The sequence below is a fragment of the Thunnus maccoyii genome, chromosome 1 (assembly GCF_910596095.1).
Source record: "Thunnus maccoyii chromosome 1, fThuMac1.1, whole genome shotgun sequence".
NCBI classification, from domain to species: Eukaryota; Metazoa; Chordata; class Actinopteri; order Scombriformes; family Scombridae; genus Thunnus; species Thunnus maccoyii.
This window is the reverse complement of record NC_056533.1, coordinates 25,054,821-25,082,779: the sequence shown is the minus strand read 5'-3', so window position 1 is coordinate 25,082,779 and position 27,959 is coordinate 25,054,821. Positions and strand designations below refer to the sequence as shown.

The window sequence follows — 27,959 nt, the reverse complement described above, 5'->3', positions numbered from 1 at the left end:
CTTGATACAACATAATAAAAATCCCTTTTATTATAAAACACATTTCTTGCAGTGTAATTACAACATTAAGTATATGTAGAAAATATACAGAATTTATCCACTTAACCAGAATGAATCCAAAAAAAATCAATCTATATAATCTATAACATTAGATCTGACCAAAAATAAGCATTTCACTAATTGCTCAACATCACTTAAATGAGTAATGACTTAAACCACCAACCAACCAACCAACCACGGAGTGTGTGTTTCCAGAAAACAGCTCATCAAAATCACAGTTTAAAATGCATTAAAATAAAAAAAATATTGCATAATCAGTGTAATGTTGTGATACAACATACTGAAATTCCCTTGGTTGTACTCCACGTCCATCTCTTCAGCATTGTGCATAATTATTTTACAAATAATTAAAAACATTTTTCTTTAAATAATAAGGTTGTTTGTTGATCTGTAGAAAGGCACATCTTCAGGTTTTACTTCCTCATCTTCGTGTCTGGCTCAGCGGTTTTGCTCTTAGTGTGGCCAGTCACACTTCCAGGGCATAGATTTTGGCACTTTGAGACACTTTCCTAACTTCTCGCAGCCTGCAGGGGCCCAGTTCTGTAACAGAAAGCAGTCACCATAGTAAGCACATATTAAATATCCCTTCCAGACATGTTTGATGACATATAAAAAAATATTCTTCTTTGTGTCTCTTATGGTTTTTCCACAAAAAGATTCAAATACCTCCTTGAAAAGAGATCTATTCCTTCTCTCTTATTGAAAAATCCAAAACCCATGAATATGCAAATATTTTTTTAGTTTGAAAATTTATGTGCTGGATGCAAGATGTCTCCTTCTTCACTGAAAAGTCCATTCCTAGTGTATGAGCACTGGAGGATTCAAGTTTTCACATCACACTTGCATATTGGACCACGACTGGCTCCACAAATCATGCATTTTAGGTGAGCACAGAGACACGTTCCACTTTCAGCAAAAGAATGTGAAAACAGCCTTCTAGTGTCAAACTCTGCACATACATCATTCTGCACAGTGAAGCTCAAACCTCCAGTTGAAGGAATAAAAAGACAAACACATTTTTTCACTGGAGGAGGACTTTAAAGATAGTATTTATTTAAAAAGGAAGATCTATTATATTATAATGAGCAGTGGTGGCCTAAAGCTTGTGGGTGGAAGGTCATCGTTTCATTCTCCGACTGGCAGGATAATTCTGGGTGGGGAAAGTGAACCTTAACTACTCCAGTGGAGCTGCTCAGTGGTCGGCAGATCAGACTATGGTTGTACTGGGCAGCTTTTAGGTGTGAATGTATATGAATGTGTGAATGTGATCAGGGCGTTCCTGCAAAAGAGAAGCTTCCTCTCAGTGAAACTTCCCTGAATAAATAAAGGTTAAAAAATATAAATGCTCTTGTAAGAATCTAGATGTTTGCCAGTGGGGGGAAAGAGTAAGATCATGTTTGTGTCCTGTCCTGAGAGTCTTTGGCTGTTAAGTGGTACTGTTTTCTGTCCTGTGTCCTTTGTGGCTGGTCCTTTTCCAATCCTCTAGTGTGGCAATTATGTGTATCCTGTGCCATTAAATAAATGTTGGCCCATTAGGTTTTAGATTTATCACAGGAAAAGGTTTACTATATCGGAACAATAATTTAGGGGCACATGATTGGGATTTTGTTTTCAAATATGTTGTCATGATATTTTAAAGCTTTAGAATAGAAATCAATTTTAGTTACCTCCATCACAAACAACAATGGAAAGTGTTCATGAATCTGCATTTTTTTCCCCCCATCAAATATGTGAATAATGGTGCCAATAGAGAATGGCTTGTTTGAGATAAAGAAAGGTCAATAGATCCACATTAGCATGACACTGGACATTCAGTTACAGGACAGCACACAAACATGATTTATTCGACACCACACTAGAAATTGTGTTTATTTCATCCACCACAAGGGGGCAGTGCTATGACACAAATGAATCCACAGCGGAGTAGTTAACTGTCTCTGGTGCTTCAAGAGACAAAGCCACAACTCAATCCAGCTGCTTTTAATATTCCCCAATAGGTCATTTTGTCACAAAAGCATAGCACAGACAAAGAGAAAAAGTTCAGATTGGGTTGATGGTTTATGGTTTCATCCAACATGATATTCATTCTGGTGTAAAGTAAATAATTGTGGTAAATAAGCTGCAGGCTCTTTGCAGATTGAAAGCAGATGAAACCAGAGAAAAGCTTCTCTATTCAGAGACTTTTATTGATTCTCAATTCTTTTATAAATGCTTTATCAATTTCCCTTATTATCTGATATATCTATCCGTCTGTGCTGGTGTGAAGGAGAGAGCAGAGAGATAAGGTGCAAAGCATTATTTACACTTGTCTGGTTCTGACGGCTGCTGAGCCAAAAGGAACATACAGTATCTGCTGTGAAAACTGAACCTGGCTTTGGTCAACTGCCTCTGGATGTTGTGGGAAAAAGAGATTTTTTTTCAAATTGACCAATAAAGAGAATCAAGGAGGTAAAAGACATATTTATTTATATTATGTTAATCTTACCATCACAGCTAAATCACACATGTTGAGCTGGGGGATGCCGGGAACCAGAGTCTTCTTATGCAGCTCCACAACTGGAGAGATCCTGCTCAGAACATCTTGGTACTCCTTTGTCAAAACACTGCAAATACACAAAACACAGGGTCAGCAGGGCAGGAACTTATGATTAGTCAAGTTTCATTATCTGCTAATTAGGTTTTTGATAAATCAAATATTCATTTACTCGATGAAATGTCAAAAAACGGTAAAAAAAAAAAAAAAAAGAGAGCCCAACATGTCATACTCAGATGTCTTGATAGTTCAACCAAAAATCAAAAACCCAAAGATATTAAATTTTATGATATATGACAAAAAAAAGGCAGAAAATCCTCACATCTGAGAAGCTTAAACCAGATAACGCTTGGCATTTTTGCTTTAAAAATGACTGAAACGATTATAACGATATAACAATATAACATATTATTCTGTTGATCGACTAATCGTTTAATCAACTGAATGTTCTCAGCTCTAATGGTCATCCTTTTCAGTAATACTTGAAACACCGCCTGAAAAAACACAATCAGAATTTAAAGCTGTCGATAAATAAGTGAGAGAGTGACGGATACAACAACAAAGATGTGAAGACTGAATGAGTTTTGAATGCATCCACCAGTCACATACATCTAGTGTGTGTGTATATACATATATATATATATACACACACATATACATACACATTCACACATCCACCTTTGGACCCGTGTTAATGCATATAGGCAAGGCTGCTTATCTGTATCTGGTTTTTTTTATAAATTCAAAAGCATAACACACAGCCAAACATATGAACATGCACACAATGAACATAATCCCTAAATATACGCCTTCCTTGTGAAGGAGTGTTGCAGTGAATATGTTGCATTCATGTATGCTGTGATAAAACACTACTGTGACCCTCCAAGCTTAACTCATTATATCAAAGTGGGGACATGTTGTAGCTTTCAACAACAAAAACAACGCATGAACACACACACACACATACACACACATACACACACAGGATGTCCACTCTGGTACCCTTTGGGAAAGCTCACTCAGCAGGGTGAACTATGTAACCTCTATCCCATCCCCTGTCTCTCAATTACTGCTGTCGGACACCAGTGGGCCCGAGCACCTCTGTGCATTATTATATTCAGTGTGTAAAACACAGGGGCCCTGAAGGCTTTCAAAGGAACGCTGCTCTCAATAAGACCTGTAGGTAATGGGCTGTGTGTGCACGTGTGTGTGTGTGTGTGTGTTGGGGGGGGAGTGGGTGTCTGGTGGCGTGACACACAGATAGACAAATATCAGCAGTGCAATTACACCCCTGATACACTCGCCGGCAGCACCTGTGCCAGCCTCCCGTCCTCCCCTCGCTGCAAGCCCAGCCCTCTGATTGGCCCCTGGGGAACATGTGCATGTGTGTGAGGTGAAGTGTCAATTAGAGTAATAACCCCGGGCCCTGTCCAGCTCACACCTACCCTCCCTCTTAGATCTCCCACAGGGCAGCAAGGCTTCCTCCATCAGCCAGCACCTGCTCCTTTCCTTGATACTTTCAGTCTTTACTTTCCTCTACAATTACTCGACTGGTAGTGCACTGGCTGCAATTAGTCTCTCTCCTTGTGTGCCACATTTGTCATAAGCTAACTATCTACATATTGTGACCCTAGCTGATAGGGGAAAAAAAAACAGATTATTCCCCTCGGTTAAAAAGCAGACATTCAGATTAAATTGCTTCAGCTATCTAAAATCACAAATTCTATTTCTCCTGATCCCGATCAGCGAGAGGGATATTTCATTCCCCTCCTATCTGTGCCCGCTGCTGATTGTTGTGATTCATTTTGTGATAAGTGATGAAGCAACTTAATACAAGTAAATGTAAGGGGAGATTTATCAGAGAGCTGTAAGTATTCAATTTCACCGTACGAGTCTGCGAGCAAAGCGTGCCATGTACTGAGAAACTTGCACGAGACACAAAGTTTTCTGCTGTGTTGTCTATGTGCTGAAAACCTCATAGTGCAAACCTCTAAATCAAAAGCTAATAATATCATTTGTTTATGCCCCCTCTGCAAACAAATAATGAAAAGCCCTCCGTCAGCACGGCTCATTATCATGATTATAACCCTTAGCTTACTGTTGTAGAGGCAAAATCTGGAATAATAAGCAGGCTGTATGCAAATTGAGTCTTTTGATTTATAATGTATGGCACCCAAGGGGGATGGGGGCATTGCTCAGGTGTGTCACCACTCTGATTACTGATTCATAACGCTATTGCTGGAACACACACCCACCCACCCACTGACACACACACACACACACACACACACACACACACACACACACACACACACACACACACACAACAACCACACAGTGGCAGAAGGTGGGGGAATTGAGGAGACAATCAAATACATCTGTCCTGCCTACCCCTCCCTCCCACCACCAGCTTCTCCACCCCGGTGGAAATTGAGCACTTCAGTGAGGACTATTGATTGGGGACACAAGAGCTTGGTGGCAGGCAGCAGATGAGGCCAGACTGAGCAAGGCTGCCTGCAGTGTCAGGGCTGGGACTACGCTCTGGATGGAGACTCTGGGGACGTGAGCAGAGGTCGGTGGTGAAAAAGTAGGATGTGTTAACCTTAGGTCAGGGAGATAGAGGGTGAAAAGGAGGGTAGGAAAAGGATTTGAACAAATCCAGCGGGGCATCCAAACTCACTGAGTCAGGTAGTTGCAGACCTGGTCAGGTATGTGCCTCATCCTAGACAGACAGACCACCAACACAGGCCTTGTCTGAAACAATTGTAGCTAGGTTTCTGTTTATTGTCATCACTTATAAGACAAAAAAAAAAACATATGTTAGTTCCCAAATTCTCTCTCCTGGATTGCATAATTACAATTTCCACTGTGCTACACTGTGCATGTTTTTGAGTGGGGATTTTGCATGTGTGTGTGCTCTTTAGTATATCACAGCCTGTGACAGTAGTGAAGGTATGTGTGCAGACAGGCTCTACATCATCTTAAGTGGCTCTTTAGGTGAAGACAGAGATTAATGATGGCCAAGCAGCCAGTCCAGCTGGGAGACCGAGGAGCACATGGACAAAATGCACACATACACACACACACACACACACACTGAACTACTAGGTTGGAGGAGAATGGTCCCAGTGGATACAGAGGGACAGCAGCTGAGAAGTGAATGGAGATGCATAGCAGTAGGTGGAGAGAGAGAGAGAGAGAGAGAGAGGGAGAGAGAGAGAGAGAGAGGGAGAGAGAGAGGGAGAGAGAGAGAGAGAGAGAGAGAGAGAGAGAGGAGCGGTGGAAAAAGTACAACAAAGGTTCGGAGGAAGGAATAAATAGATTAGAGTGGAAAGAAGAGCGTGAACAGTTAAGAGGTCATGCAGCTGGGTGTGTGAGGGGGGTGACCTTGTAGACGAACCCAATGACCCCTCCCTGCAGACATGAAAATTGAGTGTGCACTTTCTGTTTGTTCGTGTGTGTGTGTGTGTGTGTGTGTGTGTGTGTGTGTGTGTGTGTGTGTGTGTGTGTGTGTGTGTGTGTGTGTGAACACATCTAGCTCTCAGCACATGGCTGCATATTGATTGGTTTTTGCTTTTCTTTTTTTTTTTCTTTTTTTTTTTTTAATTCTTCCAAGTGAACAGCAGGGCTAAAAGGTAGGCAAATGAAAAACAACATTAATGTTTTATCATCCAATCTCACTTCAAAACTGAAAGGAGTTTGAGAAAGAGGCAAAGAGGAGGTGATGCCAGAAAAAAATATGAGGCAAAGCAGAAGGCAGAAAAGAAAGGTCAATCTGGATGGCTTTACGGCAGGAGGGAGCCAGAGTGCACACCGAAGAAATATTCTTGGTTTTCAGATTATCTTAATATGATGGTGTTTTTTTCACCATCATAAATGATCAGAATGCTGCACTGACATCACAGAGGAAAAGACGACGCTCATCCGTCTTTGCATCCTTATTTAGCCATAGTCATAGTTCAGCCTCGGCTGTCTGTGTCCTCTGGCGTCACTCTCTCCTCTCTGCGATTCTTAACTCTCCTCTGAGCTGAGGCAGCGACACACAAAACTCCATTAAACAGCACTCGCTCTCAATTTAGACCTGAACAATTTATCTTGCAATTTTAACCCGCAGCGGTGCGCCGGAGGGTTGAGGGCCAGATAGTGATCTTTAAGGAGCTGTTTGCAATCACAAAGAGAAGGGTGTAATCAGGCGTGCTCTGGCTGAGCAGATCAATCCCGCGCCTTCTTTTTTATGCTACTGAATCAGAATTGATCTCATCCCCATTCTGTGCTACCAACAGGCAAACCACCTTCCTATTCTCACCCCTTTCTATTCTTCATTTTCCATCATCTCTTCTCTTGTTTCTGGCTGACTCGCCTCTCCTTCTTTTCTCATTTCTGTTCTGCTCTTCTCTTCTGTTCTGTTCTGTTCGGTTTGCCCTCCCACTTGGATATCGGCAGAATCAAAGTTTTCAGGCAACTAACCTGATAGGGACCTTTTCCCCAGGATCCCGCCCCAGGTGGAAAATGAGTGGCTGCAGTGTGTGCTCCGTCTGCTCGTGTGTAGTCACCCCTGGGACCTCTTGACCTGGACAGAAGTTGATACCCTGTAAAAGAATATACAAAAGTTGGCACCACATGTAGGTGATAACATATTCTCATCTTTTGAAACAAATCCCAAGATTACTTAATGATGATGTCATTTATGGACAAAAAGCGATGGCAGAAATGTTCATGGCTGAAACTTAAATATTATTCAAGCACACTGCTCATCCAACAGCCAGTTAGGGGCCTTCATCTTAGTCTCAGTTACATGTTAATGACTTTGGTGTGAAAGATCTGGTTATATGTATAATGATTACATACTTTCCTTTGAAAGTAACACCTATGAATTGACTGAAAAAATCCAGTAGAAATGGATGAACGCCTGAGATCAGAGAGGTTTTCCTTTCCCCCCTCCCGTTTCTGAATTATCTGATGTCATTTTAAATGTCTGCTGCCACGTCTGTTCTAAATCCACTCAGCCCGAGCCCTATGGCAATGCTACTTCTGTGTCTTCTGTGCTGGAAGGAGCCTGTGACCGACGTTAGGAGAGAGCAGAATAACTCTGTTTTGGCCACAAAGCTCTCATAAATTAAATATGAAGGTCAGCCTTTCTTTAAAGAGCAACCTACCACAATACTTGAGGTCAAAGTCCCACAAGTCAAAAACAAAGATATTTGCTTTTACCCTTTATGCACCACATAAGTAAACCTTAGGAATGAAAAATAAAAAAATGAGATGTTTACATCCCATTTTCTCAGTAATTCTTCATATGGATTTGCTATCTGTGAAAACTTTTCTATAACTTCTTGTTTTTTTGCCATCGAGTGTGTCTAATTTGGTCATTTTCAGTGATCTCAGCTTTCAGTATGTTTCATTCTTTTAGGTGTTTTAGTTGAAACACCCGCGAAAAAAGTGCTCTGTGTGTTTTATCATGTACAATGATAAAAATCTGTACTGAGATTTAAGCTTGGAAACACCTGCTACCCTGAGCTGAATGTTTAATCTCAATGTTGTACGGCAGAAATTCATATTGTCTTCCAATCTGTTATTTATGCAGCTACTGTTGGTATATTTTGAAGGGGTTCAAGTCACTCGCAAAAATAGAGGACTTTTCCTCCCCGTGCTGCCTCCCCTTCATCTCTCCACGCCTTCGCTGCAGCTCCCTGACTCCATTCTCATGAGCCTGGCAGTGATCGCAGCTTGATTGAGTCACACTCACTCCTCCAGAACCCCCTGGAGATCTGCCTCCTCCTTCAACACACACATACGCACACACACAAGCACACACTTTTTGATGAGCACAACTAATATTGAGAAAGCATTCATCTGTAAGGCACTGTTGCTGCCCCCCCTCTGAGATCACTCAACAGAGCACCTCAAAATACATATAGAAGAGAGAAAAAGAGAGAGTGAGAGGGATAGATACCCCCTGCCCTGCAGAGCCTCCTCTGATCCAGACTTGTCCTGTCTTTTGAAGCCAACAGCTTAGAAATGCAGAAAAGAAAGAAGGAAAAAAAAAAGTGCATCCCAGAGGAGCAGCAAGAAATGCCTGCTGTGTGTATCTTTCTGACTCGGTCTCTTGTACCTAAGACATAACAGCAAGAACTCCATATCTCTCCTGACATTAATGCTATGGATACAACTAGACTGCTTTCAAACTGGAGCAGAACAGTTGCTCTTACATGATGAGGTGCAGGAGTATCCAGGGGTGGCAGGATGGATTTTGGAAAAAGCAATATTCAGTGTCTATTTTGAAAAAAAGGATGATTTGGAATCAGGATAATCACTTTATCTCGGTTATGAATTTTTATGACAATATCTAAACATTTTCTATATTTCAAAGATACATCTAGTTTATTTGACATACTTGTTGTTTAGCAAACACAGTTGTGTTAATGTCATGATTTACAATTTAACTCAAGAGTAAAGTAGTTTTATTGCAGTTTCTTAATACCAAGGAATATGTATCCAGTGTAGGACTAACAGGTGTCTGAGAAACAAGGTTAAAAAAACCATTACAGCTGTCTTAGAGCTCTGACTGTAGCATAGGTTACTCAGCAATCCATATACAAAGGAGCCACAGTCACGGCAAACTATATTTTTGCAATATTACATGACTACACTCCCTCAAGAGAGTTTGATGAGAGCAATTTAAGCCTGTGAAATTTCTCATTTTCTTCATGGCTGAGCTGCATGCACACAGCCAGGACAGAGCGTTACTTCTCCCAGCTATTAACCTGTAATTTAGTTCTTCTTCACAGACACACATCGTCCCCTGTTTATTTTTCACTATGGGCCAAGAAAACCAAATTACATTTTAAAGTATTACCAAAGCCGAACAGCGAGCACAAAAACACTTTTTGTTTTTGTGAAAAGGGGGTTTGTGTATTTCTGTTGCAAGACAGGATACATTTATTTGGGAGTAATTTTATCAGGAAGCCAAAACACAGACCTTGAAACATTTTTTTCTGTCTAAAGCTGATTTACAAAACATTTGATTCAAAGTCCGACTGTGTAAAACAGCTTGAAATGAGTGTATAAGTAGTTTGTTTACATTTTGTAGGTTTATGAAATGCATTGCGGGTTACATGAGATGAACAGTTTAAGGATTCAACCGTACTGATATAAATTTAACTTTCCCTTGTAAGACCTCAACAACTCCTCCATGAAACACACACACACACACACACACACACGCAGACATGCAGACATGCACATCTTTATCAAGAACCAAACATGCATGTTCATGTTTTCGCTCGTCCTTTCTCTCCCTCTCTCTCTCTCTCTCTCATGTACACACACACACACACCAATCGATAGGCAACTCACAGGCAATAAGAAGCCATTATTTGTGAAGTTCCACTTCAGTTCACATGAGTTGATAAAGGAGGCTGCTATTGATTCAGCGGCCCTGAAGGAGAGAGCAATTTAAGCGACCGATGGGGCATAAAACAAACTGGATCACAGGAAAGGCAGAGCCATGGAGAGAGGAGAGGAGGACATGTTTTTATGGACAGAGGAGAGAAAGAAGGACCATACTGTTCTGTTTTTTTTAAGAGTCAGATTTCACATTTCTCCTGATACGTGTCATCTGCACAGAGTTGATGTAATTACGGCCGAGAGATACTGCTGGCGTCTGCCTTTCTTTCTTTCATTCGAGCTCTGTGGTGCCAAAAGAACAAGTCTACAGCAGGAAATGTCGGTATGTAAATGGAGAGGAAGAAAATCTCCATTGGAGTTAGAACAAACAAGTCAACTGGTTGATGAATGATGTAAGTTTGCTGATGTGGGGGCTCTTCATTAATATTCATTACGCTCTGATGTACACAGCAGTCAACTGATGAGCCATTTTCTAGATAACACCAACAGTGAAAGTGTTTGTGTGTTTGAGTAAGATTAGGTGAGACAAAGAGCGAGGATGTGGGTAGAACAAATGAAAAACTGAGAGAACAGAGTTGGGACAGTGTTGCTATGTTAAAAGGTAGTCTCACTTCTTTTAACTCCTTCCATGAGTTGCTCCAGGTCCAGTAGTGTGCCTTGTATTGTCCAAGCCTCACAGCCATCAGCTCATTCCCACGGTAATAGAAGATTGGCCTATTGAGGATGGGAGAAGTGAGAAACAAGGCTCAAATGTGTTTATTCCCAAGTGGATTTGTACCACCTGGGACACTACAGGTTTAAAATAGATCTTCTCTCTTGCCATGTGTACTCTTTAAGTTCACTCTCAGTCTTCTACCCATAAGTTGCAATTGTTTCACCATCCAGTTAAGGACTATGAACTTTGCAACCCCCTAAAAATCTGTCAAATCACCTGAATATTTATTTAATTCTACTAATATATGAAATAAGATTAAATACATGGAATAACAAGCTCTGTGAGGCTGTACTTGCACTCCTGAAAAGGACATGAACGTCTGCATGAAATTTCATCGTAGTCCATCCAACAGTTGTCAAGATGTTTCACTCAAAACCCACAAATGTGAACCTCATCAGGCGCTGGAGGAAAAGTCATTAGGATACATCATCTGGGAACCATTTCATTTTAATGCATTCAAACGTTGTTGAGATATTTCAGTCTGGACCAAAAGTGGACAGAGGTAAACTGACCAACCACTAGCATGTCTAAGAAGCCTGCCTTGTTTACCTCTTGCATGACAAAACTACCACCGCACTCCCACACAAGGATGTGATTGTTACCGTAAAAAAGCATGTTGGAAAATAAAAGCCACAATCAGCTAGTGTATATTATGTACTCACCTGCTTTGCAGTGTCTGTGAGTGGTTTAGCAGGACTGGCGTCAGGTCCAGTCCATCCAGGGTTCGGTCATCAGGAGGGCTGATGCTGGCCAGAGCCAGACTGGTGGTGTACAGGTCCATCACATTGGCCAGTTGGAAACTCACCTGCAAAAGAAGAAAGAAATAAAAAAATACAACTATGTGTAGTACTAGAAGCCATTTCACATGACCTGTGTCACTAAAAGTGTCCTCACTAACCCTAACCCAAAAACATTAAATTGACTTACACTGATTTCCTACTCTAACCGCAAACTGCCTCAAAAATGTAATGATTTACATTAAGAGGACTTGCTTTTTGTCCCCAAAAGTGAGGCGAGTCCCCACAATGTGACTGTTTAAACAGATTTACAAGCACAGACTATTTAATGTAAGTGCTAACAGGTGCTGCTCCAGTTTCCCATCAACAAAGTCTCTCATTCATCTCGATCACTGAGATTCATCTATTCGTGTGGATGATTTGTGTTTCTGCCATTAGTGGCAATTTATTTCAGTCCACAAATCAATAATTAACTTTTCTATACTCCAGGAATATCACAAGCTTGCTCTTTTACGCTGGATTTTCTTTATGAGAGTGAACATGGTAACAATGCATAGTCATGATAGGATGTTTGCATGTGTGCATGTTTGTACGAATGTAGCAAAAGAGGTGCATTGCTTCAGTCTCCTTAATCTCTGCTTTCAGGTTTGTGTATAAAACCTCTAAAATGCCTCTCTTTCTAAATTAGCTTTTTTGAGGGGAAAAAGAAAAAAGGAGGAGCGAAGAAGAAGAAGAGCAGAGGAAGTAGGGAGAGGACAAGGCCCGGGCAAGCAGGCGGCTGGAGCTGGAGCGAGCTGGTGTTTTATCTCCCTCTCCCAGTCCCAGTGAAAAGCTTTATTTTATTTATAAACTTTGAACTATTTTCAGATAAAATGCCATTTTTTCGCTGTCATCCTTGATCTTCCGTTCCATTCTCTCCTGAGCGAGCCTTAGAGGGAGACGGCACGCTCACAATCAGATAGCGCTATCAGGCCTCTGCAGCTGCACCGCCATGTGCCGCTGTGCTCCTATCGGCAGCCAGCACACATACAGACGCACACACACACACACACACACACACACACACACACACACACACACACACACACACACACACACACACACACACACACACACACACACACACACACACACACACAAGCTCCTAAGCACTGAAATGAATTCCCTTTTCTTCTGTATCCACAGAACTAGCCACAGAAAGGACTCTGCAATGCATTCCATGATCTATCTGCACATCCAGACACTCTTTCTCACACACAGACACACACACACTAACAGATTTAGTCCCTCACTTCATTTTTCTTTTTTCCACATGCAGACACACATACACACACACAAACCATTAAAGAAGACAGGACAAAAAGACATAAGAAGAAGCAAAACTGACATTTAGTTGGTAATAACTTGCATGACCAAAAACCAAAACTTTCAGACTTAGACTGCTCTGACGGAGGATTTATCTCACAACTTGCTATCTTTTATTTCTTTCCTTTATTAGCTTTGCCCTCTGTTGCAGTCCACACTGAACTTCATTCTTTCTTCACCCTTTGTTCTTCCCTTTTTTTCCTCTGACTCATCACTCTCTATTAATGTCACTTTTTGTTTTCCTCTCTCTTTCTCTGTCTCTCATTTCTTTCTGTGTTGTGAGTGGTGATGTTGGTTATCTGAGGAGGCAGCGCTTCTATCCCCTTCTCTGCCACTCTGTGTGTCTGCTGCCTGATAAACACAACAAAAGGGATTGTGACGCTCTACAATGTTGTGGGGCCAACACCACGACCGCCTCCCCATCTTTGTTCCTATAGCCGACCCCCCACCCCACCTCATCATGCTGGCCCCTCGCCCCCCCTCAGGCACTGGGGGAATGCTGAATGAGCACCTGCTTCCATTCCAGTACACCTCCTTTCACCCATATAAATACAAGTTTTTGACATTGTAAATCAATAGCTGCAAGAACGTGAAAATGAGTGAAATTGCTAACTTTCGTCACTCGGATGCATCCGCAGACATGTCTCCATCTTGATACTGTAAAGATGCATCTACGCTCGGTAAAATAAACCTGCTGAAAGCCCCTTTTAACAAAGGCTTGCATGGCTGTTTGTTGTCTCCAGCATTTTGCTCCGAGAGCTTATGGACTTTTCAATGTGCAGATCAACAAGAGATTTCACAAGAGCACAAAATAAGAAAGAAGGGTAACCCTGTGCCTGCTCTGTCCTCGCTCCCAAAAAGGGATTTTATCCAAAAAGTGATAAATCCAGAGCTGTATCGTACAGTAGCGCCAACAAAGGAGCTTTGTCATCACAACTCTAGAGAGCTTCAGGGAGGATATACAGACCCTCATTCTCACAGCTAAGCACACACACACACACAGATATTATTGTGATATTCTGCATTGATAGTATTTACACTTGTGTCTCTTTCAGTGGCCTACAAAGTTTCACGTCATACATAAAACTAATCCAATGTACAAACACAAAGCGTGCGTATATATATATATATATATAAGTGGGCATGTAGGACCACACAAAAATGACGCAGAAATGTTCTGCACACTCGCACATTCATACACAGACACAGTGGACAATTATAATGTGGCACAGGTGGAGCAAAGCCCGACGAACACAACAAACGTTCCTGGCAGTGTGGCAGTGCCAGCTTCTTTAGCACTCCTCCTCCTTTTCTCTTTTCTACACCAGCCACCTCTTTTACTTCTTCCTTGCTTCCTTCCCTGCAACTCCCCCCCCCCTCCTCCTCCAGCCCCCACCCCTCCCGTTCCTTTATCCTGAGCGCCTGGCATATTCAGATACTGAAGTCCTCATTACGGCTCAATCCAACCTCAGCAAACACACAAACAGATTAGCCGCTTAAGACGCTCCCAATCCCCCTCTCCCTCGCTACTCTGCAGTGCTATCAGGCCCCAGCACACCCCTGTGAGATGAGCCAGGGGCAAGGCTTACTGCAGACTGCAGCCTCCGCTTGCTCCTCCACCAAATCCCTCTGCGTCACAGTCCCGTGTCACAGCTGCCCCTAATACAATTAAAAGTCATTTGCAGAACGCACAAGCTTAGAGGATCACGGTGTGGGTGGGGGGGGGGGGGGGGGGGGGTTAAATTTGGGGAGGGGGAGGGGGAGGAATGAGAGAGAGTTGGGGCATTAATTCCAGCCAAAAATATTTGGGGAAACAATGAAAATAGCACCCACACGCTTCGTGGCCGCAATCACGCAGTTTATCTACGCCATGTATGGAGTTCAATCGCTCGATAGAAGTTGAACATAGCAAAGATTAACTGCTTGCAACTCCAGCAGGTCAGAGTGTGCACATGTAAAGTGGTAAATAATACACAAAAGAAACAAAAAGCGACAACCATTCAATACAGGGGGATTAGTGAAATAATTATTCATTTACTCTCAGCCTGATTTACAGCGCTGTACATTGCCTGCAGCTTTACAGAGAATATTTTCAGCTTCTGGTACCTGTTGATAGGCAGAACATTAGGAAGCAACGGTGCTTAGAAGAAAGAAAAACCTGGCTCTGAATCTACCCGGCAACTCTAGCTCAACGTCTAGTCTCTAGAGAAGATGGTAGGGATTTAGTGAATGATCTTTTCTTGGAGGCTTTATTGGGTAAAATCACCGGGGTATTCTCACCGTGCCTTCTTTGATGTGACCAGGCCACCAGGCAATGGCTGGCTCCCTCATGCCCCCTTCATAGGTGGTCTCCTTCCCGCAGAGGAATGGCCCGTTGCTGCCACCTGAAGAATCAGAAGTACAAAAACATATGAATTAATGACCACACACACACACAAACACATGTGTGTATATATATAGGACAGAAAAAGACAAAAAAGGAGTGCAGCGCTTACTCTCATCTGGGCCTGACATAAGAGCAGCTCCATTGTCTGAAGTGAAGAAGACAAAGGTGTTATTTTCGATGCCCAGAGTCCGCAGCCGTGACAAGATCTGACCGACGCTGTAGTCCAGCTCCATCACTGCATCTCCATACCTGTAGCCAATCACAGTGCAAAAAATTCTCCTTGACAAATATAAACATGTGCAACCTGCATCCATGCATCTGCCTGACTGTACTGTATGTCTATAAAGTGTCAGTAAAGTACGGTGTTAACGTACCGGCCTCGCTGGCTCTTCCCTAGGAAGCGTTTGGAAGCGTAGACAGGGGCATGAGTGGCGTCAGCTGCCCAGTACAGGAAGAAGGGCTGTTCGGCCTGAGTCTGCTGTAGTATGAAGTCAAGACCTTCCTGTAAGATGTAGGAGGTGTGAGAGACAGTTACAACACTGTCAGTGCAGATGTCAAATGACTTACCGTAGTGTTTTTCACAGTACTGCTATAACGCTGTATATAGTATATCACCTTTTTCCTCACTTTCTCACCACATACTAATTCTAACCCAGTTTTAGCACTCAGTTGCCAATGTACTGTTTCACCTGATTCACCTAGTTAAAACTAATACAGCAGCCCTGCAATAAACTGTACCTTAATGAGGGTTATAATGTTTAGTTTTTTTAAAACTGTTTTAGAAAGGCATTGATTAAACTTGATTGTCATTTTGAAGGCTGTAATTTGTGGTGAGTGTACGTCTATTCTGAAAAAGAATGAAGCTCACAATAAAAGTGTCAACATTCATACTAACAAATGGACACATGGAAAACATTTCTACTGGCTACATGTGGAGTTTTTTTTATTTCAGTGTGATATTAGTGTTTTATTAGTGGTCAAAACAGTGCTAAGCAAAGATTACTTCTTGCGTATACGTTATAGTACTGGATATAGGATACTGGATACTGTTACACATTTATTTTTTGCAATGTTAATACAAACATTTCCTATGAGGACTGATGTCAATCATATACTTCTGTATTTTTGATGGTTAACAAAAGAAAATCAAACAATTAAAAAAAAAAAAAAGGTATGGTAACGGTTTTTTCCTTTGTTTTATTTTGCAAGCAATCACCCACATTATTAACTGCACTACTGACACCAGTCTAGTCTCATAAGACATGCTAATAAGAGCTTTACAAAGCTCTGCTTGACAGACCCATCCTCTTCCTGTGATGACATATTACACCTCTCATGCATGCAGTGTGTCTCTGCATGCTGCTTTTGATCCCTCTAGGAACAGAATGGGAGGGACTGACGTAGGTGGCAGAGATAATCAGTGCAAATGTGCGCAAAAGTCAACAATCTACTTCTGCTGGTAGAAGGCACAGTAATGATCAAAAGCCAAAATCAGGTTTTAATTACATTGTTAACTAGATGATTTAATTGCTTTACAAAGAAAAATGTTAAACAAAATGAGGCGATACACTTTGCTCCTCTGAGAGATTTCACCAGAGAAAGGATAGGTAAACCTTAACTCACCTGCAAGTAAATCTGTGTGAGGTTGGACTCTCCGGTCTTCTTGTCAATCTGAAACTCCTCATAGTATCTGGAAAACAAGGGAGTTGACATGATTCATTAACTACACCTTCACTATTAGTTAGCCATCATCCCATATGAATGCCCGCTGAGGCCACATGAAGCCATTTCTCCTCTGCTCGTTCAACCACATAAAATATTTCTTTTACACTGACTTGATTGTATTGTCAGGCCTTTCAATCTGCTTCGACATTGACCGAAACTACCGCAGACAATATCATTAAGACGATGGAGGCAAAATTTCCCTCATACAGACTGTGAGGAGATTTTGGTGAAAGACATATTTGGGAAGTCTCAGCAGAGTTGAGCAGAGGGAACTGTTATGAGGCGTTGCTGAAGCGTGGCGCGGCAAGCAGAGAAGCAGTGACAGGCATCTCTCTTTCTTATGCTTCACTTCCTCCAGGTGTCCTCGCACACAGCCAACGCAACCTGCCGTCTCTTGAGGGTGCGCGTGTCTCTGTTTGTATGCGTGTCTATGCGCGTGTGTATGTCTGTCCAGGGCCCAGGTATGCTGCGCTGATTAAACCCACGGCTAAGCGAAAAACACGCCCGGCTGCCAGTTCCAATGACCCTGAATACACATATGGCTGTTTTGGGGAAAACAAATGGGCGGAAAATGGAATACACAAGCACAGCTGGTACAGAAAAAGGAAGAGGAGGGGAGACACTCGACTCATCCAGAGAAGCAGCCAGCCAAACTATTCAACTGAGTCATGGGGAAAGAAGATTTTTATAGATTTTCAGCCTCTGATTCTGTGTCAGCTGTTGTGTATATGTGAGTGCTTGTGTGTGATACTACCTGCCAACCATCTCAGAGTTTTTGTAGACAGGGATGTTGGGTCTGATGCTGGTGTTGTAGGGGCCAAAGTGGCAGTCTGGGGCACCAAACCATTCATCAAAGCCATTCTTCAGAGGAAGGTACTGTGGTCTGTGGCCAAGATGCCTGTAGTAAGAAATAAAATTCTCTCACACACCTTAAGGTCAATGGGACTAACTAATCATGCCACAGTGTACGCATGTTTTAGTCCATTAACTAAATCACATATGTTGTGCATAATCTACTGCAGACTATTTCGCACTGCACATCATACTTTTTTTGATTTTCAAGCATTCATTGGTTTCTATTCAGTTCAGTACAGTGTCTAAATTAACCTGCAGAGACTTGAATCTCGCTTGAAACACATAATCGATCACAGTGTCTCATGTCAACTTTAATTACTGAAAAGATTATGTTTTCATTGATAATGTGGTGAAAATGTTTTAGATTAGTGAGCACTTTTAGCTGCATTACTATAGAATAAAAGGCAGGCGATGTTCTGTGGGATAGATCTCAAACACGTTTAAAATCTTGGCAGAATGATTTTCATGCAATACTACAAATAATACAAATCAATTGCTGGACAACTACATTCATAAATCTACTGACTTGTTGTATACTGTGGGAAATGATCAGCAGTTGTAGTAAATTAGCTACAACATGAAAAATAATAGCGTATAATAGTAAAAAGCATAAAATTCAATTTATGTTATCAATTTGTAATGCTAACCCACCATGTCATTTAGATCATTTAACCTGTTAGTTAATAGTTTTTGTTAACATCATAGCCTCCAAAACTTCAGAAACCTAAAGAAATTAAAAGAACTCACCACTTGCCAACTATCTTGCTGACATAGCCTTTTTTCTTCAGCATCTGGGGTAACAAGATCTCATCCTTGGAGATTCCTCCCACTATCTCCTGCGGAGTGTATGCTATATAAAAAATGGCAACATTTAGTGCACAAAACTTTCCATGACTTTATTGCATACTTACATACATTATAGACAAAGTAATGAGGAAGCCTGTGAGAAATGATTTGCAGCTGGTTAACTTGCACTGTAAGGATATACAGGGAGTTTACCATTTCTGGCGTGGCCATTAGTGGTGTAGAAACCGTTTCGGACTGGCAGCCTCCCGGTGAGAAGTGCGGCTCTGGCTGTGGTAAAAATGACAGAAAAAGTAATTAGGATTTATATATGTTGGTGTTCAAAATGCTTTTTTACTGGCAAACAAATAGGCAAGGCAAGTTTATTTGTGTAGCACATTTCAATAACAAGACAATTCAAAGTGCTTTATATAAAACATAAAAGGCATCAAGACAAAAAGGCAGGCAATATAAAAAGACATTTAAATACAAATAAAAAGTGTTAAATTGGAAATAAAAATAAGCTACAATAGAATAAGACATATAAACAGGAGAATAAAAAGTTATAGTGCAGTGTAAGATATTAACCCTCAAAGTTGGTATAATAAAGGGCGGTGGCAATCAGAAAAGTCTTCTGTGATTTAAAAGAACTGAGAGTTGCAGCACACCTGCAGTTTTTCTGGTTTTGTTCCAGATATGTGGAGCATAAAAACTGAAAGCTGCTTCTCCATGTTTAGTTTTGACTCTGGGAATAGAAAGCAGACGTGTCCCAGACCACCTCAGAGGTCTGGATGGTTCATAACATAGCAGCAGATCAGAAATGTATTTCGGCCCTTAACTATTCAGTGCCTTATAAACCAACAGTAGTATTTTGAGGTCAGTTCTTTGACAGACAGGAAGCCAGTGTAAATATCTGAGAACTGAAGTGACGTGATCCACTTTCTTAGTCTTAGTGAGGACTCGTGCAGCAGCGTTCTGAATCAGCTGCAGCCGTCTGACCAACTTTTTAGGGAGACCTGCAAAGACACTGTTACAGTAGTCAAGTCTACTGAAGATAAATGCATGGACAAGTTTTTCCAAAACCTGCTGATACATAGGTCCTTTGATTCTTCATGTATTCTTCAGGTGATAGTAGGCTGACTTTATAACTGTCTTAATGTGGTTGCTGAAATTCAGATCTGAGTCCATGACTACACTAAGATTTCTGGCTTGGTTTGTGGTTTTTAACATTATCGATTGACTTTTAATCATTCTTCCTTGGCTCCAAAAACAATTACTTCAGTTTTATCTTTGTAGAAAATTCTGACACATCCAATCATTGATTGCATAGAGTTGAGTGTCATGCTCTTGTCTTCTTCCCTGCACCAATGTCACACACAGTGGAAATTACAAATACATTTGCCAAATTGTTACAGTGCTTTGGTCAATTTCTTAAACAAATACAACATATGTACATTGTTAACCTAGTTAGTATAAAAATGTCATGGCATGCATCTTAATTTTGTGGTCTGTATCCAATTATATCAGCTGTTTCCTGTGTCTACCAAGACCAAAACCCCTTATTCATAAACAACTATAAATGGATGCAGTTGAACTCAATTATATTCACTAATCACTTCTGTCAGGTGAAAACCTGTACCTCCATATTTCAACTTAAAAAGAAGACGAAGGATTTTAAAAGCTTCATCAACAAATGGTCACAAACTCTATTCTGAATGCATTGGAGGGTATCCATTAGATGCCATGCTGGAGTTTAAATGTTTTCTCGTGTTAAAATACCTGCTTTCCTGTATAGCATAACATTGCTGTAACATACTGTACTATGTTTTGCATGTTGCACTATTCGGCAGTAGGTCACTTTGTGTTGAATTTATGCCTTCAAATCATCGGTCAGGTGTTCTTCCAACATTTTTGTGACAATAAAAACACAAGTACAGATAGAAATGGCTGCAACTGCAGCAAGAGATGAAAGTGGTTCTAATATGTAGTAAAACAGGAAGCCCTGTGTCATGTTACGTTTCACAACATTTTCAGCTGACTCACATGGGGAACAGAGCGGGTTCGCAGTGTAGAAGTCTGGAAACAGCATGCCCTCAGCAGCCATGGCATCCAGGTTGGGGGTCTCCATAGAGGGCTGGCCAAACACCCCCAAGTCCCCCCAACCCATCTGAAGAGCACAAGTATAGAGAGTTTATTTACAAGAGCAGAAAGGCAAAAACACACATGCAGGCATACTTTGTACAGGCTGAAATGACTGCACAGTAACAGTGATCAGAATACTAATCAGAACACAAGACAGATAGAAAACACAGAGTTTGGGCTGCCATACATTCATTCACAGCTGTAAGTCAATAGTAAACAGGACTTTTCTGCTGATGTAGTGATGAACAGAAGCTGAATAAGAGAAAAACAACTCACGTCATCCATAAGCATGATGATAATGTTTGGAGATGAAACAGCTGATGGCCTCTCTGCCCGGGAACAACATATTATAGCACAAAAGAAAGCCAAAGTTTGAGTAGACATCATTCGCACCACTGTGCTGTAGTCATATGACCATCAACTTCGAGGAAGTGGTTTATTTGCCTTCATGCGGGTCTTCAGCGCAACACTTACGCATACGAATTGGGAGGAAACTCATGTTTCGTCGACGGGCATGAGGGTGTTATTTTAATAAATTATGTTACGTTTTACTGGATTTTAATTCTGCGTAACTGTCTCATATAAATGTGGCAAGGTTATATTTTAAGTTTAAACCGTTTCACAGCTTGGAAGTGCTATTGCTTGGTAATTGGTGCCTTCAGTGGCTCCTAGTAAATGTTGTACTCGCCAGTTAAATATAGAATATTGCGGGGAAAGGACAATAAATGGAGCTTACAACTAAAGTAAATTTGAGACCTATAATATAAATAAGTTACATGCGCTTTAAACACAGAATCTATACCAAATAAGAATCTCTTAGCTACTAATAAGGAATATCTGGTGTTTCCACTTTTCCAACGGCAGTGAATACAGCATGTCACGTGACAGCAGCTGACAGCCCAGAGGAAGAATACTAACATGGCGGTGTGCATAGCAGTGATCGCAAAAGAGGTAAAAATAGTAATAATAGCTGTTCATCAACCCACAACCTATTTTTGACAATTAAAATATTTTGACATAATCTCATAATTTGTTCTGTGCGAATGTCGATGTTCTGTGAAACTCAAAAAGATAAACATTAGCATTGTTTCAGGCTAGCTGCTGTCAAAAAATATGCCACATCTTTGTTGAGATGTTTTGTGCAAGTGGTTTACACTAAACTCGTTACTGTGTTTCGTGTCGTGTCCCAGAACTACCCGCTGTATATCCGCAGTGTTCCCACTCAGAATGAGTTGAAGTTTCACTACACGGTTCATACCTCTCTGGATGTGGTGGAGGAGAAGATCTCAGCTGTGGGCAAAGCTTTGGGAGACCAGAGAGAGCTGTACTTGGGTCTGCTCTACCCCACAGAAGACTACAAAGTGTATCCTTGTTTTATTAAAAGGTTAAAGGAAAGGTTCACAATTGTTCAAGTCTGGTCTTAAAACAACAGTCAGGTGCTCATATGAACACTAAGAGGTTTTCCTCGCTGTAATCATTCCTCCTGTCCATACTGGCTATTAAAAGATCCCCTTAAAATGTGCTCTCAATGTAAATGATGGGGGGTCAAAATCTACAGCGTGTCCACGCAGTCAGTTTGTACAATAATTAATTTTAAAGTTTATCTGAAGCTTATATGAGGCTTCATCAGTCTGAGTTAGTCATATCAAGTGGATATCTGCCACATTTACAGTCTTTTTTAGCATCAAATTGCCTCTTTGTGTTTCTTCAGACAGTGTTTCCCTGTTGAGCTGTGGTGGAAGTATAGTAACAAAAAGAGGAACTTTGGCACTAAAAAGACTAACGTTGAAGGATATCTACTTGATTTGACTAATTTGGGTGGCTGAGGCTTCATATTAGCTTAAGACAAACTTTTAAATACATTTTTGCACAGTAAGAGGCTTGTGGATGTTGTCCCCCATCACTTACATTGAAAGTGTATTATGAAGGGATCCTCTAATGGCCAGTATGATCATGATCAATGATTATGGCAAGAAAAACCTATTTCAATGTTCATTTGGGCACCTGACTGTTGTTCTAAGACAGACGCGAAAAATTGTGAATCTGTCCTTTAAAGGTTTGGAAAAGCCGACCACACAAGTGGTCCAAGCGCTTGATTTATCTTTTAATTAGATCATCTTTCTTCTACTACAGACTGAGATTTAATTATCTTTTAGCAAGACTGCTAACATGTTTATTACATCTGAGGAACATAAATAAATGCACGGCATATCTCTCCTAACCCAAGAGAGATGATGAAATCTTTACATATGCCCTATTTCAGTTTTCACAGTTTTAGTTGTTTAACTGTTGTTACAGAAGGCTTTTAAATTAGGATGTCAAATATATGAGAATTAATAACATAACAAGTGTTACAAAGCAATATGGTCATTCTGTCAATGGAAAAGAAATCCCTGTCCATAAATCATGTATTAGAGAGAAAACCCAACATCCTTGACTTGTTAACTAGATATGGATATGTAACCAACTCCAAGGTGAAATTTGTTATTGTTGTGGACTCGTCAAATACATCATTGCGGGACAATGAAATAAGAAGTGTAAGTTGAGGCCGTCGAGCTCTAAGCATGTTCAAACCTTCAATCCTCCAACTTGACATTTGTGTTTGGTATACATCTACAAACTCTGTTCTCTTTGCTATATGTTGCATTAAACACTCTTGTCCTTTACACGCCTCAGCTCCGATCTTCTGAACCAGTAGAGAAGGAATATCTCATCAATACATTATTGTAAATGGCTTTTTGTACATACAAAGAGCTTTTCCATGTTTTTTCATTAGTCACAGTATCTGATAATCCTGCCTATGTGTAGAATCTCTACTATACACATCATACAAAGCACATTCAGGAAACCTAGATTTAGAATGAGCATGCACAACTTCACAATACAGTGTCAGATTTGCTTTTTACATACTTTAGTAAAATGAAAAAAAAACCGCCAGATAACTTTTTCCATCTCAATTGAACAAAATATTTCAGTGTAGTAACTTATATTTTCTCCTCTCTCAGATGTTCAGAAAATTGCACAACTCCTTTACTGATGTAATGTGCAACCCATTCCACAATCCCGGGGACACTATTCAGTCCAAGTGAGTTAATTCTTGTGAATATCTGAAGATTTTGATCACTGATTTTTTTCCAGTCTAGCAGTGTTTAATTGTTGATTAACCACCCTGCAGGGCTTTCGATGGCATCGTATCTGGAATGATGGTTCAAACTGGCTGACGTCTCCTCCACCCCTTCTTTTCAGCCTCCACTGTACATAACACCCTTAAACCTTATTTGTTTACATGTCACCTTGATTATTGAAATGCATAAGTGTAATAAAACTTAATTGTTGCACATCACTGTACGTGCGTCATTTTACTACAAATAGAGCACCGGATCATTGTTTTTATTTATTCACTTACATAGCAAAGAACTTATAAGTTATACATAGGGAGGATTTATACATTACATTGCAGGCAGCAACACAATACATTTGCATCAGTTTGTAAAAACGGTAAGACGCAACTGCATAACAATGAGGATTGTCCCATGCATTCACAGCAACACAAGCTTATAATGTAACACCTCTGCGAAGGATCTCTGACCCCAATCTTGACTTTTCACATCTACTTGAAGGACTGATGCAGGGATGCAACTTGTAAAGTCAAATCTCTCTCTTTCAAACTCAGTAATGCCTGGAAACATTTGCTCTTTAAAATGATCAGTCTATTCACCCGCTTGGTGTGCAAACAGCGGGTAGTGCTAGCGCTGCTGAGGATAGTGCTGTCCACTCGATCCCGCCCCCAACTCCTCTGACGGTGGGGTGATGAGGAGAAGACATGGGTAACGTTTAGGCATCTGTTCATGGTAATCCATGTGTCCCCACTGTCTCTTCCCCACTGAGGGGCCTCCATAGTAAGGGTGGGGTGTTTGGTGTTGCGGCCTGGTTGACTGGTACCTGAACCTGCCTCGAGAGCTGTTATGGTATCGGGGTGGACGGAAGCCTCGTCCTCTGCCTCTGGAGTGGCCACCTCGGTGACCTCCCCTGTCTGTGGTGCTGATGCCTGGCATGTTGGTCCTCTTTGGCATTACCTGAAATGAAGGACACAGTTGTTATTGTATTATTCAGGATGATTGATAGTGTTTACAGAAATATTACTTGTAGTACACAGACTAAAAATAACACGTCTTGACATAGATTTCTGACAAATACGTATCAAGTTTATTCATATCAAAGATCAGCTCAAAAGAAGGCAAATAACTAAATAGGAGCTATAAGTGGTTTGCTTTAAAAAGAACTTTAAGTCAAACTTATGTAAACTGCAGATCACATGACATTCATCTACATTTTACTTCCACCAGGTTATCTGGACCAGATGAAAGGTCTTAATGTCAAATGAGAGAAAATGATGAATCATAATTAATCAAAATACAGATGATATAAAAGCATCTCTTGAGCTTCTCATTCTGCCACATTCTCCTGGCAAAAACACCTTGCCATTTCTGGCCTAATACTTTACTATAACCATTTCTAACTATATACCATAACTTAAGTTTTAGATGTGTGTAGTGTGCAGCCACAGCCGTGAGAAAGTTATTGTTGACTGGCCCATCCTAATGAGGTCCTGCTCCTTGGAGATCCTCTGGGCTGCAGATAAACATAGTCAGTCTTCTTATCTCCATCTCGACAGAGTACACAGTTCTTGCAGCATAATTCACATGTGTTGAAGCCTAAGACTCTGGCAGTGTGGGGCCAAAACTTACACTTTGCTTTATAAAAACTTCTCCTCCGGGGAGTTGTATGCTGTGTGTGCAACCAATGATTTGTCTGACATGTGACTGTGTAGATGACTAGTTTTGGGTGTTTTCCTATCAACCCAACATGTGAATGCTGCTCACCTTTAGGACTCTTCCTCTGAACAAGGTCTCATGTAAACCAATAGCACTCTGCACAGAGTCACGATCAGAGAACTCAATGTAAGCAAAGCTGTGGAAAAAAAAAACAAAAAACAAAAACACAAAAGTAGACGAACTTGGATGCTGGGTAGTTGACATTGAATGATAACGTGCTAATAGTTGTATTCCATGGTCAAAGAAGTATATGCTCAAGTTGAACTCACCCTTTGGGATGGCCAGAGAACCGGTCGCACAGGATGGTCACTCGGTTGACAGGACCACAGCCGTTGAAATGGATCTCCAACTCGTCTGCAGTAGCTCCATAGTCTACCTGGGATTTGTTCAACAGGGTGTTAGTTCAGAGGTGTTTTAAAAAAAAAAAAAAAAAAAACATGCTTAGTATGAAGAAAATAAATATATCATTCTTACATTTCCTACATAGACAGATCTGTTGTCTGCGTCTATCCTCTCCTCAGGAGTCATATTGTAGAAAGGCCCTGTGGAGGAAACAACAACAAACTTAATACACAGGGGGTCACTCCAGGTGAAATGAACACAATGATTACTTGCAGCAACATTTCTTGCATCATCTTTGACAATACATATATCAGAAATCTGGCTCTGTTCTGAGGAGGGACCAAGAGGAAGGAAGGGAAGGGGAGGGGAGGGATGAGGAGAGCCACAGAGGCAGAAAATAGCCACAGGCAGCAAGGAGGACCCTTCTGGTTCTCTGGGGCTCACTACTTCGTCTCATTGGGCAGTGATGAGGCACATGTGAACGCTGTTGTGACCACAGTGAAGTGTCCCAGGTGTTAGCCAGATGGTGACGCGGTTACCTCACCTGCCTGTAGGCTGCAATGCTGCACACCTGGCTAAAAATACACTGTTGAGGTTTCCAAAAAAAAGGTATAACCAGTGTTTAGCTGTACAGTAAGTTGCATAACAACAAACGACAGGCTGTCTCACCAGGTCGAGGGCTGCTGGTCAGGAGCTGCATCTCTGCAGTGTCACATCTGTCCTCTTCCTCCTTCAGCCTCTCTGTCTCTTCTTCCATCTCCAGCTCTTGAACTCTGGCCTTGATGGCTGCCAGCTCCTGCAACACACAAATATGGAAACCAGCACACTTGAAGACACTGGACTAAAGCTAGATGACACACTGAAGAGATACAGACAGGTGACAAATTAAGGAAAAAAACCTGAATAAATGAGTGCAGAGACATAATGGATAAAGATGCTTTCATACAGGGCATGAATGGGGTCACTGACTCATCTGATGAGTATGAAAATGATGAGAATAATAAGCTGTGGCCTCACAGTCACTAGATCAACCCAATTAAATACCTTCATTATGGGATATTTTTGACTAAAGGCAGAGCTCTCCATCTTCAACAAAACACTGTATGAGGGAATATCTTTTTAAAAATATGGTGTTCATCCCTCCAGCAGAGTTCAAGAGATGTGTAGCGTCTCTGACAAGGAGCACTGAAGCTGATCTCAACACATTAATGTAGGTTTGTCCTTTCATTTTGTTACCCACAGTTATATTAAGAAACTATATTGAGTGATTGATAGACTCTTGTCTTTTTCTAATCATGAATAATGAAACATTTTCTTAGATTATGGGGTTGTTACCCAAATGAAATGGGCTGCTTGGTCAGCATGTTCACATTATCATTTACTCTTCAATAAAATTGGACTTGTGAAAGCACCAAATGCCCCCAAAGATGTTGACATGGGAGTAATTCAATCAAAAATAAGAATTTGTCAGTGCCTATAGGTTTCTGGACAATATGTGAAACAGGGGTTCACCATCAGTTATTTCACAATTTGGAGTCACGCTATGTTTTCAGTATTTCACCGGGAAATGCGGACACGCAGTGCACCTGACCGTCACACAGCATGTTAAATATGTAGCTCGTTTTTTGCACATAACGTATCGTTCAACAGTGACATGATGCTACCACACAGTGTAGCTTATTGCGCTTGTTTGTCCAACAACGTGACAGCTCTCATAAGCTCGCTCTGCTGACGTGCGTGCATACAAACAAACAAACGCGACGGCATCCCTTTGTTTCACTGTAGCCTAAATACATTGATACTCACCGGGTCCTCGGCGAAATGCTCCCCGATGGACTCGCCCTCCAGGTAGCCGTACTCCAGATGATTTTCCGCCATGCTCACTGCTCAAACATGGCATCTGCAAAGCCGACTGCAGCTTGCCAAAAACCGCCAGCAGAAATATCTCACACAGGAAGGAAACGGTTTGATGGTCCACAGACGCAACACCTGACTGCATAGGAGGTAAGCTAATAGGTATCACCTGTGAATGAGGCTCGTGACGTGGTGGTGCATTGATTGACACTGGGATGCA

At 41.2% G+C, this 27,959-nt stretch overlaps 3 protein-coding genes across 5 annotated transcripts; 1 reads left to right on the top strand and 2 right to left on the bottom strand.

Annotated features, from left to right (window-relative positions):
• Nucleotides 1–12: 12 nt before the first annotated feature.
• galns (galactosamine (N-acetyl)-6-sulfatase) lies at nt 13–21,333 on the bottom strand. Of its 3 annotated transcripts, none has more exons than XM_042414426.1 (15): nt 21,153–21,333; nt 20,985–21,037; nt 20,610–20,733; nt 18,783–18,857; nt 18,531–18,633; nt 17,683–17,826; nt 16,827–16,893; nt 15,578–15,705; nt 15,313–15,452; nt 15,098–15,201; nt 11,378–11,520; nt 10,612–10,714; nt 7,061–7,182; nt 2,546–2,663; nt 13–600 (listed from the first exon to the last, which is right to left on the bottom strand). In XM_042414426.1, exons 1-15 carry the CDS (start codon nt 21,205–21,207, stop codon nt 514–516), a joined length of 1,566 nt encoding a protein of 521 aa, XP_042270360.1. In that variant the 5' UTR covers nt 21,208–21,333; the 3' UTR covers nt 13–513. The 3 variants fall into 3 exon arrangements, with proteins under 3 accessions (XP_042270360.1, XP_042270363.1, XP_042270352.1); XM_042414429.1 differs by having other exon boundaries at nt 21,183–21,333; XM_042414418.1 differs by lacking the exon at nt 21,153–21,333 and having other exon boundaries at nt 20,985–21,140.
• Nucleotides 21,334–21,562: 229 nt separating this feature from the next.
• trappc2l (trafficking protein particle complex subunit 2L) lies at nt 21,563–24,051 on the top strand. The gene is made up of 5 exons (XM_042414450.1): nt 21,563–21,659; nt 21,899–22,071; nt 23,158–23,245; nt 23,714–23,793; nt 23,884–24,051. The coding sequence occupies exons 1-5, from the start codon at nt 21,627–21,629 to the stop codon at nt 23,927–23,929; spliced, it is 420 nt and encodes a 139-aa protein (XP_042270384.1). The 5' UTR covers nt 21,563–21,626; the 3' UTR covers nt 23,930–24,051.
• Nucleotides 24,052–24,082: 31 nt separating this feature from the next.
• pabpn1l (PABPN1 like, cytoplasmic) lies at nt 24,083–27,959 on the bottom strand. The gene is made up of 6 exons (XM_042414442.1): nt 27,692–27,959; nt 26,555–26,681; nt 26,018–26,085; nt 25,813–25,919; nt 25,592–25,679; nt 24,083–24,784 (listed from the first exon to the last, which is right to left on the bottom strand). The coding sequence occupies exons 1-6, from the start codon at nt 27,761–27,763 to the stop codon at nt 24,455–24,457; spliced, it is 792 nt and encodes a 263-aa protein (XP_042270376.1). The 5' UTR covers nt 27,764–27,959; the 3' UTR covers nt 24,083–24,454.

Bases quoted from the DNA above. Each gene is read 5' to 3' on its own strand.
- galns (XM_042414418.1), bottom strand. From the start codon at position 21,095: ATGATGTCTACTCAAACTTTGGCTTTCTTTTGTGCTATAATATGTTGT. The intron at 15,453-15,577 runs GTACGTTAACAC...GATTGGCTACAG, and splicing joins GGGAAGAGCCAGCGAGGCCG to GTATGGAGATGCAGTGATGG. The intron at 601-2,545 runs GTAAGATTAACA...TTTCTGTTACAG, and splicing joins TGTGTGATTTAGCTGTGATG to AACTGGGCCCCTGCAGGCTG.
- trappc2l (XM_042414450.1), top strand. From the start codon at position 21,627: ATGGCGGTGTGCATAGCAGTGATCGCAAAAGAG. The intron at 22,072-23,157 runs GTATCCTTGTTT...CTTGTTAACTAG, and splicing joins CCCACAGAAGACTACAAAGT to ATATGGATATGTAACCAACT. The intron at 23,246-23,713 runs GTAAGTTGAGGC...CTCCTCTCTCAG, and splicing joins GGGACAATGAAATAAGAAGT to ATGTTCAGAAAATTGCACAA.
- pabpn1l (XM_042414442.1), bottom strand. From the start codon at position 27,763: ATGGCGGAAAATCATCTGGAGTACGGCTACCTGGAGGGCGAGTCCATC. The intron at 25,680-25,812 runs GTGAGTTCAACT...TTTTTTCCACAG, and splicing joins TTCTCTGGCCATCCCAAAGG to CTTTGCTTACATTGAGTTCT. The intron at 24,785-25,591 runs GTGAGCAGCATT...CCTTCATTTCAG, and splicing joins TCAGAGGAAGAGTCCTAAAG to GTAATGCCAAAGAGGACCAA.